The sequence below is a fragment of the Rattus norvegicus genome, chromosome 1 (genome assembly GCF_021556685.1).
Source record: "Rattus norvegicus strain SHRSP/BbbUtx chromosome 1, alternate assembly SHRSP_T2T, whole genome shotgun sequence".
Lineage (NCBI taxonomy): Eukaryota > Metazoa > Chordata > Mammalia > Rodentia > Muridae > Rattus > Rattus norvegicus.
In genome coordinates this window covers 9,315,866-9,331,282 of record NC_141534.1, presented here as the reverse complement: position 1 = coordinate 9,331,282, position 15,417 = coordinate 9,315,866, and the positions used below count along the sequence as shown (strand labels likewise).

The 15,417-nt window shown below is 44.1% G+C and overlaps 1 protein-coding gene across 6 annotated transcripts in view; it reads left to right on the top strand.

The window, feature by feature from the left end:
* Aig1 (androgen-induced 1) overlaps positions 1–15,417 on the top strand; it is a 230,092-nt gene that overhangs the window by 102,963 nt on the left and 111,712 nt on the right. The window contains exon 4 of one of the 6 annotated variants that reach the window (XM_087651517.1): positions 2,415–2,559. The exons of the other annotated variants lie outside the window; for them this stretch is intronic. Coding sequence (XP_087507643.1) covers positions 2,415–2,534 — 120 coding nt within the window. The 3' untranslated portion in view covers positions 2,535–2,559. Of the gene's footprint in view, positions 1–2,414; positions 2,560–15,417 lie in introns of those variants that run through there. 6 annotated transcript variants of the gene reach the window in all.

Sequence of the window (15,417 nt, the reverse complement as noted above, 5' to 3'; positions counted from 1 at the left end):
TCTCTATCCTCACTCTCCACTCCAGTTATAGAGCAGCCATGCATGATGCAGAAGTGAAGGCATGATCTCAGGAACCAGATTTTAGTTAAAAAGCAGTTATCCTTTGGTGGTCTCATCTCTCGGGCCCTGTGGCCTTGAGCCTTTCTGATGGACATGTAACCTTCTCCAACTCTGATGAATAAGTCTTATTTGTTGAGCGAAGCTTGGTTTAAATTAGTGTCAGTTTTCTTGTTGTTCCCGCAATCCCCACTCCAGTAGACTCCCCCTTTTGCCCATTCTTCTATACAGAGTTCTAATATGTCTGCTTTCAAGCTCTTTGATTATGAAGACTGGCGGATCAGGTCCAGGGCTTTTCTGGGTTTCTCTGAGTTGCATTGTGTTCATGGAGGATTCCTGCGGGATATAAATGGGGAAGTCATCAGGTGTGTGGGGAAGGAGAATGAAGGACAAAAGGCAAGTCCTGGTGAGCACCGCGCTGAGAGGCTCTGAAACCTGTTTGAATGATGGGACAAAACTTTCAGCAGATGACACTCCCTTACTACTCTCTTCTCTGTTGCCAGGGAGACTGTACAAGCTGAATTGGTGTTTAGCAGCAGGGCAGGGTCCACTCTTGGAGATTCTTTTCAGCAAAGACTGTCTGATGTTATCGGGATGCCTTCGGTCCTCTGGTTTGACCCATCAGGGAAATCAGGGCAATGGAGAAAGAGCAGTAGCAGCAAATGCCAGCTGACAGGGGCAGAGGACTCCACCCTGGGATGCAGAAGGACTCTGCCAAGGTTTGCTAGCAGTGGTCAGGGCTTCCCTACCCCTGTCATCTCCAGGTACAAGGGAACAAGTGGCCACTCCTGATATGGACTCAAGCAACATTGGAGCCAGAAAGAAGGACAGCGGGGAGAGCCTCTAATGGAGTTCATCATTTTACAGATGGCTTTCTCAGTAATAAAAGTAGCTCGTGCAGGGACGGAAGACTCACTAGCGATAAAGCCACCATAGTAGCCACCAGTGGCTTGTCACCAGGCATTGCTACACACATTGGATTGCAGAACTTCTGGCTATCGTGTTGGCAGTCCTTTGGGAGTTTAAGCCTTCAGACTTTGTGACATCCTGTAACCCCAGCTTTCTGGTTGTGATTTCAGTGATAGTCAGTCACAGTCCGTATCTACTCCCTGCAGTTCAGAACCAATGGCTGACAAAGAAATGTCCAGGAAAGGGGACGCAGGGAAACAGAATTCTGGGGAAACCGAGTTCCGGGGAAACAGAGTTCCGGGGAAACAGAGTTCCGGGGAAACAGAATCTGGAATTGGTGGTGTGGGTTAGGCTGAATGCAGAGGTCTCACCCTGGTAGCATAAAGCATTTAGTCGTGAAAGGCCTGGCTCAGTCCAGCCAGAGTCACCTGGCATCCCCTGGCCGTCCACGGCCAGCGTCGGATGACAAGTGCCACGGAAGACACAGAGCACTGTGAGGAAGAACAAGCTCGGTTCCATCTGTGCTTGGTCCAAGGCGAAAGAGAAGGAATCTAGGAACCAGTGCGGTTTAAGGAAGACGATTAAAAACTGTGACCCTGGTACAAAGCGTAAACTCCCAAACTACCCAAACTCGATCAACCCAGCGTGTTTTCTCAGGTGGCTGTCTGAGTCGCAGTCTCGTTGGAGGTAGGGGAGCAGAATCAGCCTGATCTCAGAATTGGCTCTTTCCCACCTCCGGATCCCTTTCCCTCTCTGTCTCATCAACCGCAGGAGAAAGCAGTTGGCCCTTCTTGGTGGAGATGCTTGTTCTTCAGTTGCCAACAGTGAACTTTGGCCTATTACAAGGCACTTGTGCTGTGTGACTGGATGTTTGCGCTCTCTCCAGACGGTTGGTCTGGACCCTTTGTAGGTCTATTTTATTATTAGCTTTCAGTGTGAATCATTTTTAGGTGTTCCTTTAGTACGTTTACAGAGGAACCCTTGTTTATGTGAAATTCTAAAGACCTCCATGAGTGTGGAACAGTAAATCTCTGATTTGGAAACTTTCTAAGTCCCCATCTAAAATAAACTAGTTTATTGAATTAACAAATCATTACTATTAGCCAGATGCTAAAGAAATATAACAAAAGCACTTTTCCATAAAAAGTTCCCAAGTGTGTTTGGGCTTTCCTTACCTCCGATGTCTTCCTCCTCAGCTGCTGTGTGTTTTCAGTCACTCTCTTCTCGTTTTTATTATTACTGTCTAAAGGGCGACAGAACCACAGCGCATGAAGGTAAGGGAAGGGAAATATTACCTACTATTCCATCATTGTGGCTGTCGTGCTCTGCTTCCTTCTGGATCCTTCCGCTTGCTTTTGCTGCTAAGCATTGTGTTAAATTTACTGCTGCTGATTGGCTTTTCAAATTTAGCTCATCACATACATCTTACTCTCTCCATGTCTCCACAGATTCCCTTCCTGTTGTTGGATGATACTCCAAAGAGACGAGCATTAAATTGTGAATATGAGTTATTAGATTATAGAATCCTTGCTATATTGTGCTCCTCATATCCAAGCATCTTTCATTGAATAGAATTAAAAAATTTAGAATTTACCCATTATAAAACTGTGATTTTTTTATGGGACTTTCCTCATACATTTGATGATTTCAGATACGTTCCCAAAAGTGGGATTGCTGGCCACATACAATGGTGGCCATATTTATAGTTCAATGTTATAACCCAGCATAGCAGACTCTGTTCCGGCAGGACTGTGGTGATCCATAACCCCCTCTGCCCTGCACGAAGCCACACTCTGCACACCCTACCCTGGGATGGAGGACTCGTAGCTTGTTTCAGCCCCTGCCTTTTCTAATGTGTGTAGTGCTAGCCGCGTCTCCTTGTTTGCGAAGTCACTGCTCTTCAGAAGCTTAAATGAACAGCACAGAGTGTGAGTGTAGTAATGTGGGTGGGGTGGTCTTCTGTGGGAGTTGGCTTCTCCGTGTAGTGGTAGGATACTTGGGAACATCTTTATTCTCCCTTGAAAAGAACCTGTTAGCCTTCCCGAGATTAACTTGAACTTGAAAATTTAAACAAATCACCAAAAGGAGGATAAATACACAAGAATAGGCAGCTGAGCGTGGACACATGGTAGAGTACGTTTTAAGATGTCAGTATTCCCTTTTGTGAACAAATCACAATGAGATGTATTTCCTCCGTTCCTACCATTCTTTTCAAATAGGAGAGTTGTTGCCATGTGACCCAAACCTCCTGCCTTACTTCCCTAATGCAAGTGTGGAACATACGCCTCTTCAAGTCTTTGCAGAATCCATTATCTCTCTAAACCTGCTCCTAATGTTTTAAGAAGTATTGTATTAAATTTATCTCATCACATGCATTTACAACATCTCTAAGTGTTTCTTTCCTACGGTCATACGATATTCCAAAGAGCAAGAGTATTAAGTTGTAAATATGAATTATTAAATGATAGAATCCACTAAACTTGAGTTTAAGTAGAACATCAGCTACTTCTGTATTGTGAAGTTAGTGGTTTCTGTTTAGAGGACCCCTTTTTCATTCCCTACATTCGAAAATCGTGTCTTTTCTTGCATTCTAATCCACTGCTGCTTTCTTGCTTTCTTACCTCAGCTTCTGTAGGTGCCTCTCTCACCATTTTCAACCTTACTTGCTCCTCAAGTGGGAAAAAAGCAAGTCAACTCTTTCTGTAATCTGCTCGTAAATTACTCCTATTGCTTCTAAATTCTCTGAGAGAGTCCCATTGAAACATCGCCTGATTCCCAGCAGAGGAAGCCTCTGGGCACTGCAAGCAACTGGAAGCAAGTCTAACATTTGTTGTAAAAACTCACGGAATAGAGGTGGGCTTCTCAGTGCATCAGACCTCAGATACATCTATGAAAGGCAGTGTACACTGACCAGCAGAGTCCAGTGGAAGTTCCCTTTCCGTCAGCATCAGGATAGACATGTCACAAAGCACATGGAGAAAGGACTACAGTAGGGGAGAGGTGTTCTAGTTTCATGTCACCTCTGGTTAACTTATGACCTTGGGTAAGCTTGAGGGTCTAGTAGTGACTACCAGTTGTTGGGCTTTTGTGATATGTGTGATGTGTGTGATGTGGTGTGTGTGTGTGTGTGTGTGTGTGTGTGTGTGTGTGTGTGTGTGTGTGTGTTTTCAGCATAACCCAGTGTTCCAGTGGGGGGAAAAATATAAACTAGACACCTTTGGAACTCACTTGCTTGAAATATGAGCCCAAGGCTTGGAGTCCTGCCCTGCTCACCTCCCCTAACCTTCTGTTCCTCAGGACTCCTAAGGCTCCTCCAAGAAACCTTCAAACCTCTAGTCATGACATGAAAATTGAAATACCCCTAGACCAACTTCCTTTCCAGATCTACATTATACATGATCTGCTTGTTAATGTCCGGTTGTGCCTGGGTTGTGTTGAATAGGTGGGGTAAACCAAGTGGGATGAAGCCCTTCCTGTATAGCAAGGTCTGGGCTTTGGTGTCACAGGTTGGAAGAGCCATGGCCTGTGTCTGGGTTTACTTTACAGGGGACATTAATAAATCATGAAAGCTTTGAAAATATGAATAATGACCCAATGGCTCCCCTTACAGAGAACTTCCTTTGTACCATAAACTATGCTGTCAATCATTCTTCCTTGCCTCCTTTCCTTTAACCCTTGCCACCAGCTGTGTCTTGAAATACCATTTCCACCAGAACACACCAAAGCAGCAGGAGCAGGTAATTATGGCCATCAGGACTCTACTGATCCTCATCAGAGTGTCTCAAAGCTGACCCTCATCTTATAAATCTTCTGAGAGATATCGTTTCATCTTCTTCTCAGCATTAATCGCTGTCGATTAATTTAATTCCTTCATCATATTTGCATATTTTCTGAATCCCTCTGCACACTCTAAATTGTGGATCCGTGAAGAACAGAGATCTTAGCTCTCTCCACCATCATATGCCAAACCCATGGTGGATGCTTTGTAAGTTCCTAGAAAATGAACCGACAAACGGAAACGTTAGTTATTATCATTGTTACGGTGCAGGTAAAGAAATTGAGGCATATAGAGGTTACCTGGCAACCCAAAGTCACATCAGTACTAAATGTAAGAATCTGGATTAAAAGTCATGTCTGGCCTAAGAACAGATCTTGGCTGTCATTTGGCCACCCATGCAAGCGTTCTCAACTCGTACTGATACCCATATCCACCTGATGGGACATGAAGAAAATGCTGACAGATTTCTCATGCCTTCCACTGATCACTCTGGGTATTAAGGGCCCTCTCTTTGGTCATCTGTCAAGCACGTCTCCTCTTAACTGCAGCACACTCACTGTTGGGCACTTTGCATTTTTCCAGAGTTCTTTCATACCTTGAGCCAAGGTTTACAACTGCGCATCTCTAATTCAGTGCTTGTTGTGAGAGAGCCTTCACCTTTCCTGGGGAATCACGATGCACAATATCAACTCACCACACATTGGGAATCCACGACAGACCAAACTCACAATTCTACTAACATCCAGCTTAGTGAGCCAATTAGTGTTAATTGGGGTTGAATATAGGTGCATGGTTGAGGGGCTACTGACAGGGACAGGGGATGGCTCAAATGCAATGACCTGCTATAAAAGTCCACCCCAACATGGTTGAACACTCACAAATCTGCATTCCCTAGAGCTCTCTGCATGACTGGCACACAGCTTGACTGGTTGACAACTTGGAGAAGCCTCTCTCCCACATCTTCTGGTCAGTCTCCTTCCCCAACACTCACAGACTGCTTCTATAACAGGTCAACTGACCCTGGTGAAACCTCTAAGCCGCCACCTTTCTAGACTTGCTGAGTTTGTTTACATCTTGAGTTTCATGAGCCTCCCACACCCACCCACTGGAGGGAGTGTTTCAATTCCCAGGAAATTGCTTTATGACCCTCACCCCATCTTATCCCTCTGTAACAAGCCTGTGGATTCTTTCTAGTTACCAAGTTGGGGGGTTTATTAAGCTCATGACTCTGGAAGCTGACAAGTTCAAACCCATGGCAGTACCTGCCAGAGAGCACCACATGGCAAGACAGCGAGAATAGTGGGCAGGGTCTCTGCTCTTCTCATCACCAACACCATCTGAGGGCCTGTTCTAGTTAGTTTTTTATCGCTGTGATCAACCACTGACCAAAAGCAACTAGAGAAGGAAGGGAGTTATTTCAGAATACACAACTGGGTCGCTGACAGGGGTTAGGGTGAGATTCAAGCAGAGGCTGAAGTAGACACCCCAAAAATACAGTGTTTATGGCTTGCTCCTAGCCTCCCTTTGAGCTACTTTTCTTTTTTTTATTTTTTTCAGAACTGGGGACCGAACCCAGGGCCTTGCACTTGCTAGGCAAGCGCTCTACCACTGAGCTAAATCCCCAACCCCTTGAGCTACTTTTCTTGTACTGTCCAGACCCACCTACCTCCCGATGGGACTACTTATAACAGGCTGGGTTTTCCTCCATCAGTTAGCAATCAACATGCCCACAGCCCAGTCTGACAAAGACAATGACTCAACTGAAGTCCCCACTTCTCAAATGCGTTAAAGTCGACAGCCAAGATTACCCATCACAGGTAATCCAACAAAATCTTCTCATTTACAGGGCTCCAACTCAATGAGTCTTATCTAGTCCCAATTTTCCTTCAGTGACTTTAGTGCTGAGACACATGAAACCCATAACGTTTGCCTAGATAATTTCCTGACAAAAATGTCAATTTCATTATAATTAGGACTCTATTTCTGTACTTCTTAGCCACCTTGTACAGGGGGTCTGAATCATCACGGTAGAAGATACATTAGGAAATGCTTAGAAAGGAAAAAAGGACTTTCCAGAGCCCCCTTCTAATATTTATTATTATTACTTATTATTATTTGCTCCCTCAGCATTTACGACCAATTGGCTTAGTCATTAGCAGGAAATGTGCTTCACGAACTCTATAATTGGTAGAATTTGGATTTCATTTTTAAAACCAATTCATTACTCTATTAAAATGCGTTGTGTGTGTGTGTGTGTGTGTGTGTGTGTGTGTGTGTGTGTGTGTGTTGTGCATGCATGTGGACATGTGTGGGTGGGGGTGTGTGTTCATGTGTGTGTTCATGCATGTGAAGGTCAGAGGACAACTTGTGGGATTTTGTTCTTCTCCCTTGTATCCCATACCCCAGGGGTAAAACTCAAGTTCCCAGGCTTGGTTGCAAGCACCTTTACCTACTGAGACACCTCAAGGACCCAATTCGCCATTGTTCTTATCTACGAGAACTGGCAAGCCATGGTAAGAAAATTCTTGGTCTAGGGTCAAGAGCGTCTGCGTTTTATTGCGGCTCCAGTTCTGTAACCATCTGGTTTCCTGGTAAGTGGCATTGACCTTCCCTGGGCCCTAGCTGAGTCGATTGTCAAACCACATGGGTTGTTAAAAATCTTTCTTCCAGTTTGAAACTTGCCGTTCCTGGGTTATTCATCTGAGAACAATGCCCATATAGAATCCTCCTGACAGAAAAGTATTCCGTCTCTCCTTTCTCCTTGCACCGCCAAGTGTAACGAAGAGTCGGTGTGGAAAAAATATATTCTGCTGTGAAAAGGTTCATTCACCCTTTTCTTAATAGATCAAGTGGCTGGTATTTCTGCTGGCTCCTGAAGGCCATTACAAATCACAGTCTGGAGAGAGCTGCAAAGCAGTGCCCAGTCTTCCTGCTGAATTTGGATCCATCTTTAGGTCTCATTCTGCAGCTCATCCTTAACAACTGACCAAATATTTACTCAGCTCAGGACCGAAAGGGGTAACATTTTCCAAAATATTAAACAAGGTTGGATTCAGAACACAGACAATGAGGCAAAAAGTTGGACCTCTCTCACAAGTCATGCAGTTGAATCATTTTTCCAGAGTGCCATGAAAAAGCCAGCCTTGGTAGATGCTTGTGCCTCATTGTCGCTCTGCAGCAGCCAACCAGCATACCGCACAGCCTACAGTGTGAACCAGCAGCTCTGGGACTGAGGGGCCTGGACCAGGAGCATCAGCGTTTCCCCGGTCCCTGCTTAGAGAGAGATGTTCTCAGGGTCCATCCCTGACCACCTGCATCAGAAGGTTCTAAGATGTGACCTGGGCATTCAGGCTGTTGTCATGAGGATCTGGGCAATTAGGTCTGGGTTTCAGAACCTTTGGCTGACAGGTACTTGATGTCTTTCAGCTTTAAGAATGAAGCAATGACAAGATTCGAAACTCAAGTCCTTGTCAACAAGTTAACTTTTTCTAAAGTAAACGAGTTTTAAATTAGTTTCCCTGAAACTGAACTACGAGATCCAGGCTAGCCTTGAACTTACAGCCTTTGCTACCTGGGTGCTGGGTCGTGGACATGAAGCACCACATCCAGCGTTGGGATTGCTTTTTAAGTGTTTTTCCTTCTTTGTTTCTCTGTCTCCAAGTTCCTTTCCCTACCCGTTCAGAGTTCATGGCAACATCAGCTGAGACACACTGTCTATGCTTGAACAATGAGAGCACTGCCCTTTGTCTTATACCTGGAAGATGCTAGTGATATTGGTAAAAACTCACTGCATTTTTTAGACACCTTTGATTCTGTTTCTCCTAGGATGAAAAAGAGCGCAAAAATTAGAATGTTCTAGGCTATTGATAAGGAAGGCTTCTCTCTAACAAAATAACTTTCTTAAATAAAAAATATAATTTTCAATTAAATTATCAGAAAATATTCTAGTTGTGACTTTTTTTTTAAAGAAATGAGCTACTGGGTATACAAGATGGTGCATCAGATAAAGGAATTGGCCACCAAGCTTGATGACCTGAGTTCAGTCCCCAGAACCCATGTGGAAGGAGAGAACCAACTCCTTCAAGTTGTCCTCTGGTCACATGCTCATCTGTGACCTGCATGTTGTCTGGTCACATGCTCATCCTGTGACTTGCATGTTGTCGTCTGGTCACATGCTCATCTGTGACCTGCATGTTGTCGTCTGGTCACATGCTCATCCTGTGACCTGCATGTTGTCGTCTGGTCACATGCTCATCCTGTGACCTGCATGTTGTCGTCTGGTCACATGCTCATCTGTGACATCCATGTTGTCGTCTGGTCACATGCTCATCTGTGACTTGCATGTTGTCGTCTGGTCACATGCTCATCTGTGACATCCATGTTGTCGTCTGGTCACATGCTCATCTGTGACCTGCATGTTGTCGTCTGGTCACATGCTCATCTGTGACTTGCATGTTGTCGTCTGGTCACATGCTCATCTGTGACTTGCATGTTGTCGTCTGGTCACATGCTCATCTGTGACCTGCATGTTGTCGTCTGGTCACATGCTCATCTGTGACCTGCATGTTGTCGTCTGGTCACATGCTCATCTGTGACTTGCATGTTGTCGTCTGGTCACATGCTCATCTGTGACTTGCATGTTGTCGTCTGGTCACATGCTCATCTGTGACTTGCATGTTGTCGTCTGGTCACATGCTCATCTGTGACTTGCATGTTGTCGTCTGGTCACATGCTCATCTGTGACTTGCATGTTGTCGTCTGGTCACATGCTCATCTGTGACTTGCATGTTGTCGTCTGGTCACATGCTCATCTGTGACTTGCATGTTGTCATCTGGTCACATGCTCATCTGTGACATGCATGTTGTCGTCTGGTCACATGCTCTTCTGTGACATGCATGTTGTCGTCTGGTCACATGCTCATCTGTGACATGCATGTTGTCGTCTGGTCACATGCTCATCCTGTGACTTGCATGTTGTCATCTGGTCACATGCTCATCTGTGACATGCATGTTGTCATCTGGTCACATGCTCATCTGTGACATGCATGTTGTCGTCTGGTCACATGCTCATCTGTGACATGCATGTCATAGTCTGGTAGATGAACACACTCATATTCGCTAAATAAATAAATGTAAAAAATATTTTCAAAGTGTGCTACTGCTGGGCACTGTAATGCGTGCCTATAATTTTAGAATGTGAGAGGCTGAGGCAGGAGGACTATGGGGACTTAGAACTGAAGATACAGTGAAATCTTGTCCGAAAAAATAAATAACTAAAAGAGAAAGGCCATCATTTCAGTACGTGTGTTATTTCTGTCTCAAAGGGCAGATGATTTCCAAGAGAAATATATGCTCATTCCACAGACACATCTTCCCACCCTTCCCCAGTGTCTCCTGCTTGCCCTTCACTGTGTTATGTGTGCCTGGCTGCTGTAGGCCTCAGAGCCTTGTCCTTTGTTCAGTAGCTCATGGGTAGTGGCATCATTTGATCCCAGGGTGTCACATCTTGCGTGTGTTCACATAGAAAGCTCACACAGTGATCCCAAGGGTGTGGCGTCACTCCTGTGCAGCACCTACTGTCTCTAACCACTTTAATGGCCTTCCACAACCTTAGAGACCACCCAGGCACCCAGGATGCACCACCTTCCCCTACCTGTGCTCCTCCCGATATCTGTTCTTGCTACAAGCCACAACCAACCACCTAAATAGACCACTGGTAGACAGCCCATAGGTTTAGGAGGAACGCAGATTTGGGTTTGAATCTATGCATCATCCACCTACCAGTCACCCACCTACCAGTCACCACCTACCAGTCACCCACTTACCAGTCACCCACCTACCAGTCACCCACTTACCAGTCACCACCTACCAGTCACCACCTACCAGTCACCCACTTACCAGTCACCCACCTACCAGTCACCCACTTACCAGTCACCACCTACCAGTCACCACCTACCAGTTACCCACCTACCAGTCACACACCATTATATACCTCACCTGTTAGAGCCTCAGTTTCTTGATGTGTCAGCTGGTGGGTCACTTTGTAGAAAACAAGAGGAACGTGTGTTATAAAATATGAATGTGTAGGATTGAGGTATAGTTCAGTGGCAGAACACTTGCCTAGCGTGCCAGGTTCTATCCGCAATGCTGCAATTAATTAATTAACTAACTAATTAATTAATTAAGAAATTAATTAATTGGATCTTTTACTTTATTATCAAAACCAGAACACATTGAAGTTGAAAGAGACTACTACTGATAATTATCCCATGACAAAAACAAGACATAAATTGGAACTGATTGAAAGTCAAGCAGCGATTTTCATCCTGCGTCTAGTGCTATGGTGTGTCCAGAGGCCCCGGTGAATATTCCTCCCTTTCCTTCCTCCCTGCTCTAATGATGTTTGTCTTCAGTGTTTTCTGATTCATCTGAGTCACTCTTCCTGATCCTGCCTCGTTTCCTCAGTGCCCATTCCTTAGATGGCAGTAGTGTTTGTCCATCTGACTCCTCGCTTTCTCCGTTTTCCCCTCTAATGTTTCTACGCATCGTTGCCAATCAACCTTCTGAAGTTATATCTCTCAATCTATTCTCTGCCTCCAGACCCTAATTCTCATGGCCCACTTCAAACAGTTAAAACTTCCCAAGACAGAACTTCAGTGCCTTCCTTGGGATCCAAAAATTTATTCAGCTCAATTCCAAAGACCATCCTTTCTACCATGTTCTGGGCAAATACAACTGTTTCCTACCCATATTGTCTTCTGTGTGTCTTTGCATAGATGTCGTCCCTGATGGGGGGAGCCTTCCCCACTGCCTCTACCTGTTGAATACCCCATTTCTTCGTGCTTAAGTGTGGCTTTTCCAGTCTCCCCTTATCTTCGTGTTTTTCTAGTAGTGTTTCCCTCCTTGCCCTAGCACTGATGCTCTCTCCTTTATAAATAAATAGGTTTATGGCTTAGATATCATAAGAAGTGGGGAATGAGGCAGCCAAGGGAAGGGTCTTGTGTCTCTTGCGCTGAGATTCCTCTGGCATAGTAGGAAGTTTGTTGATGAAAAACAAACTGAATGAATGAATTAATGCTACTTTTCTTTAACCAGGAATGGAATATTGTCATTGCCTTCCTAAGTAAAAAGCTTCCTAAAGAATATGACAAGAACTCTTATTTATTTTGCTGCTTTTAAAATACAACATTAAGAAATAAGTAAAATAAAAGGCTAAAATTATTAATCAGTGGGGCTGCAGAGATGGTTCAGCAGTTAAGAGGGCAGCAGAACCTAGCTTGGTTTTAAGCAGCACATCAGGAAGCCCAGAACCTCCTGTAAGCAGCTCTGAGAGGATCCAAAGCCTTCAGTCTCCATCGTCACCGATGCCCACACACTTACAGGGTTAAAAAATAATGTCTTTAAAAACTCTGTTAACCAATATTTAGAATTATTAATTCGGCGAGAGTCTAGGTTCTAAAACTATGTACGACTTTCTTACATCTCTTCATTGTTATTAGACTTATTTTCTCCAAAGAAAACATTGTTTGATAATAGAATGGCTCAGCTAGTCGACTTGGAAAACATGCATGTAGTGAAAATCAGGCTTTTTGTACAGGTCAGTATTTGGAGTACTCTTAAGAGTGGTCTGAGGTGGAAGATGGCTGAGAAGGTAAAGGGCTCAAGCCTGAGGACCCAAGTTCAATAACAGGAACCCACGTAATGGTAGAAGTGGAGAACAGATTCCACAGTGTTATCCTAAGGATGTCTATACATACTCCATGACACATGTACTACTCCCACATCATGCACACACACACACACACACACACACACACACACACACAATTATAATAATAATCAGTATACTTTTTGTCTCCATGATTCCGTCTCTCTCTCTCTCTCTCTCTCTCTCTCTCTCTCTCTCTCTCTCTCTCACAAACACACACACACAATTATAATAATAATCAGTATAATTTTTGTCTCCATGATTCCCTCTCTCCCTCTCTCTCTCTCTCCCTCCCTCCCCACCACTCTCTCTCTCTCTCTCTCTCACACAGACACACACACAATTATAATAATAATCAGTATAATTTTTGAGAGTTTGTTTCCATGATTCTGTCCCCAAACTCCAATGTATGATGCCAACTAACGTCGCCCAAGGGCTGAGGGAGAGCCCAGCTTGGAATGTACTTGCCTTGCAAGTATTCAGTGCTCAAAACCCATGTGAAAATATAGGGCACAGAGACACACATTTCTAATCTCAGCTCTCAGGAGATAGAGACGAAAAAGAGGGGCTTACTTATCAGTCAGCCTAGCCTACTTGCTAAGAATTCCAGACCTGTGAGAGACGATGTCTGAAAAAACAGGGTAGATGACACCTTCATTATGAAACCTTGCACTTTTCCTCTGATTTCCACATGAATACACACAGTGCACAAAGCACTCACGCACATTTGTGAGTATATACACACATGAAATAAATTACACATGGGTACACATGCATACACACATGTATGCATGAAGATGACCTTCCTGTTTCTTTTTTGGCCTATTAGATTTTCTAACTGTATTATATTCAATAAAACAACATTGGGCTTTGGCTTTTTAAGGGAACATCTGTGCTTAAGAAACCATATTTTTAAAGATTTATTTTTATATATGTATATGTGGGAATATATGCCGTATGCATTTGTGTACCCATAGAGGCCAGAAGAGGACATCAGACCCCCATAGCTAGAATTAGTCACCTAGTGTGGATCGCAGGAACCGAACTCTGGTCTTAAAGTAGATCAGCAAGCACTCTGAACTGCTGAGCCATCCCTCCAGTGCCCCCAAAACTCTAATTCTGTAAATTGAAAAGAAGACATTTTTTTAAACAAATCTCTTATAGCAAACACCAGCTGGAGAGAGATAGTTTGCAATTGCTGCTGAGAGGAATCCTGTTACTATTTTCTGAATTTCCATATTTCAACCTTTACCTACATGTTTGACTTGGGCACGTGCTCTGGTATAGTAGGTGTGGCCTGTTGAGTCTTGCTTTAAAAGGGCAATTCTAGATCCTTCTAACTATTTCATCTATTTCCATTCTTTCTTTTTTTTTTATTTTATTTTTTTTTTATTAACTTGAGTATTTCTTATATACATTTCAAGTGTTATTCCCTTTCCCGGTTTCCGGGCAAAATCCCCCTCCCCCCTCCCCTTCCTTATGGGTGTTCCCCTCCCAACCCTCCCCCCATTGCCGCCCTCCCCCCATAGTCTAGTTCACTGGGGGTTCAGTCTTAGCAGGACCCAGGGCTTCCCCTTCCACTGGTGCTCTTACTAGGATATTCATTGCTACCTATGGGGTCAGAGTCCAGGGTCAGTCCATATATAGTCTTTAGGTAGTGGCTTAGTCCCTGGAAGCTCTGGTTGCTTGACATTGTTGTACTTTTGGGGTCTCGAGCCCCTTCAAGCTCTTCCAGTTCTTTCTCTGATTCCTTCAACGGGGGACCTATTCTCAGCTCAGTGGTTTGCTGCTGGCATTCGCCTCTGTATTTGCTGTATTCTGGCTGTGTCTCTCAGGAGCGATCTACGTCCGGCTCCTGTCGGTCTGCACTTCTTTGCTTCATCCATCTTGTCCAATTGGGTGGCTGTATATGTATGGGCCACCTGTGGGGCAGGCTCTGAATGGGTGTTCCTTCAGTCTCTGTTTTAATCTTTGCCTCTCCCTTCCCAGCCAAGGGTATTCTTTTTCCTCATTTAAAGAAGGAGTGAAGCATTCACATTTTGATCATCCGTCTTGAGTTTCGTTTGTTCTAGGGATCTAGGGTAATTCAAGCATTTGGGCTAATAGCCACTTATCAATGAGTGCATACCATGTATGTCTTTCTGTGATTGGGTTAGCTCACTCAGGATGATATTTTCCAGTTCCAACCATTTGCCTACGAATTTCATAGACTCGTTGTTTTTGATAGCTGAGTAATATTCCATTGTGTAGATGTACCACATTTTCTGTATCCATTCCTCTGTTGAAGGGCATCTCGGTTCTTTCCATTTTCTGGCTATTATAAATAAGGCTGCGATGAACATAGTGGAGCACGTGTCTCTTTTATATGTTGAGGCATCTTTTGGGTATATGCCCAAGAGAGGTATAGCTGGATCCTCAGGCAGTTCAATGTCCAATTTTCTGAGGAACCTCCAGACTGATTTCCAGAATGGTTTTACCAGTCTGCAATCCCACCAACAATGGAGGAGTGTTCCTCTTTCTCCACATCCTCGCCAGCATCTGCTGTCACCTGAGTTTTTGATCTTAGCCATTCTCACTGGTGTGAGGTGAAATCTCAGGGTTGTTTTGATTTGCATTTCCCTTATGACTAAAGATGTTGAACATTTCTTTAGGTGTTTCTCAGCCATTCGGCATTCCTCAGCTGTGAATTCTTTGTTTAGCTCTGAACCCCATTTTTAATAGGGTTATTTGTTTCCCTGCGGTCTAACTTCTTGAGTTCTTTGTATATTTTGGATATAAGGCCTCTATCTGTTGTAGGATTGGTAAAGATCTTTTCCCAATCTGTTGGTTGCCGTTTTGTCCTAACCACCGTGTCCTTTGCCTTACAGAAGCTTTGCAGTTTTATGAGATCCCATTTGTCGATTCTTGATCTTAGAGCATGAGCCATTGGTGTTTTGTTCAGGAAATTTTTTCCAGTGCCCATGTG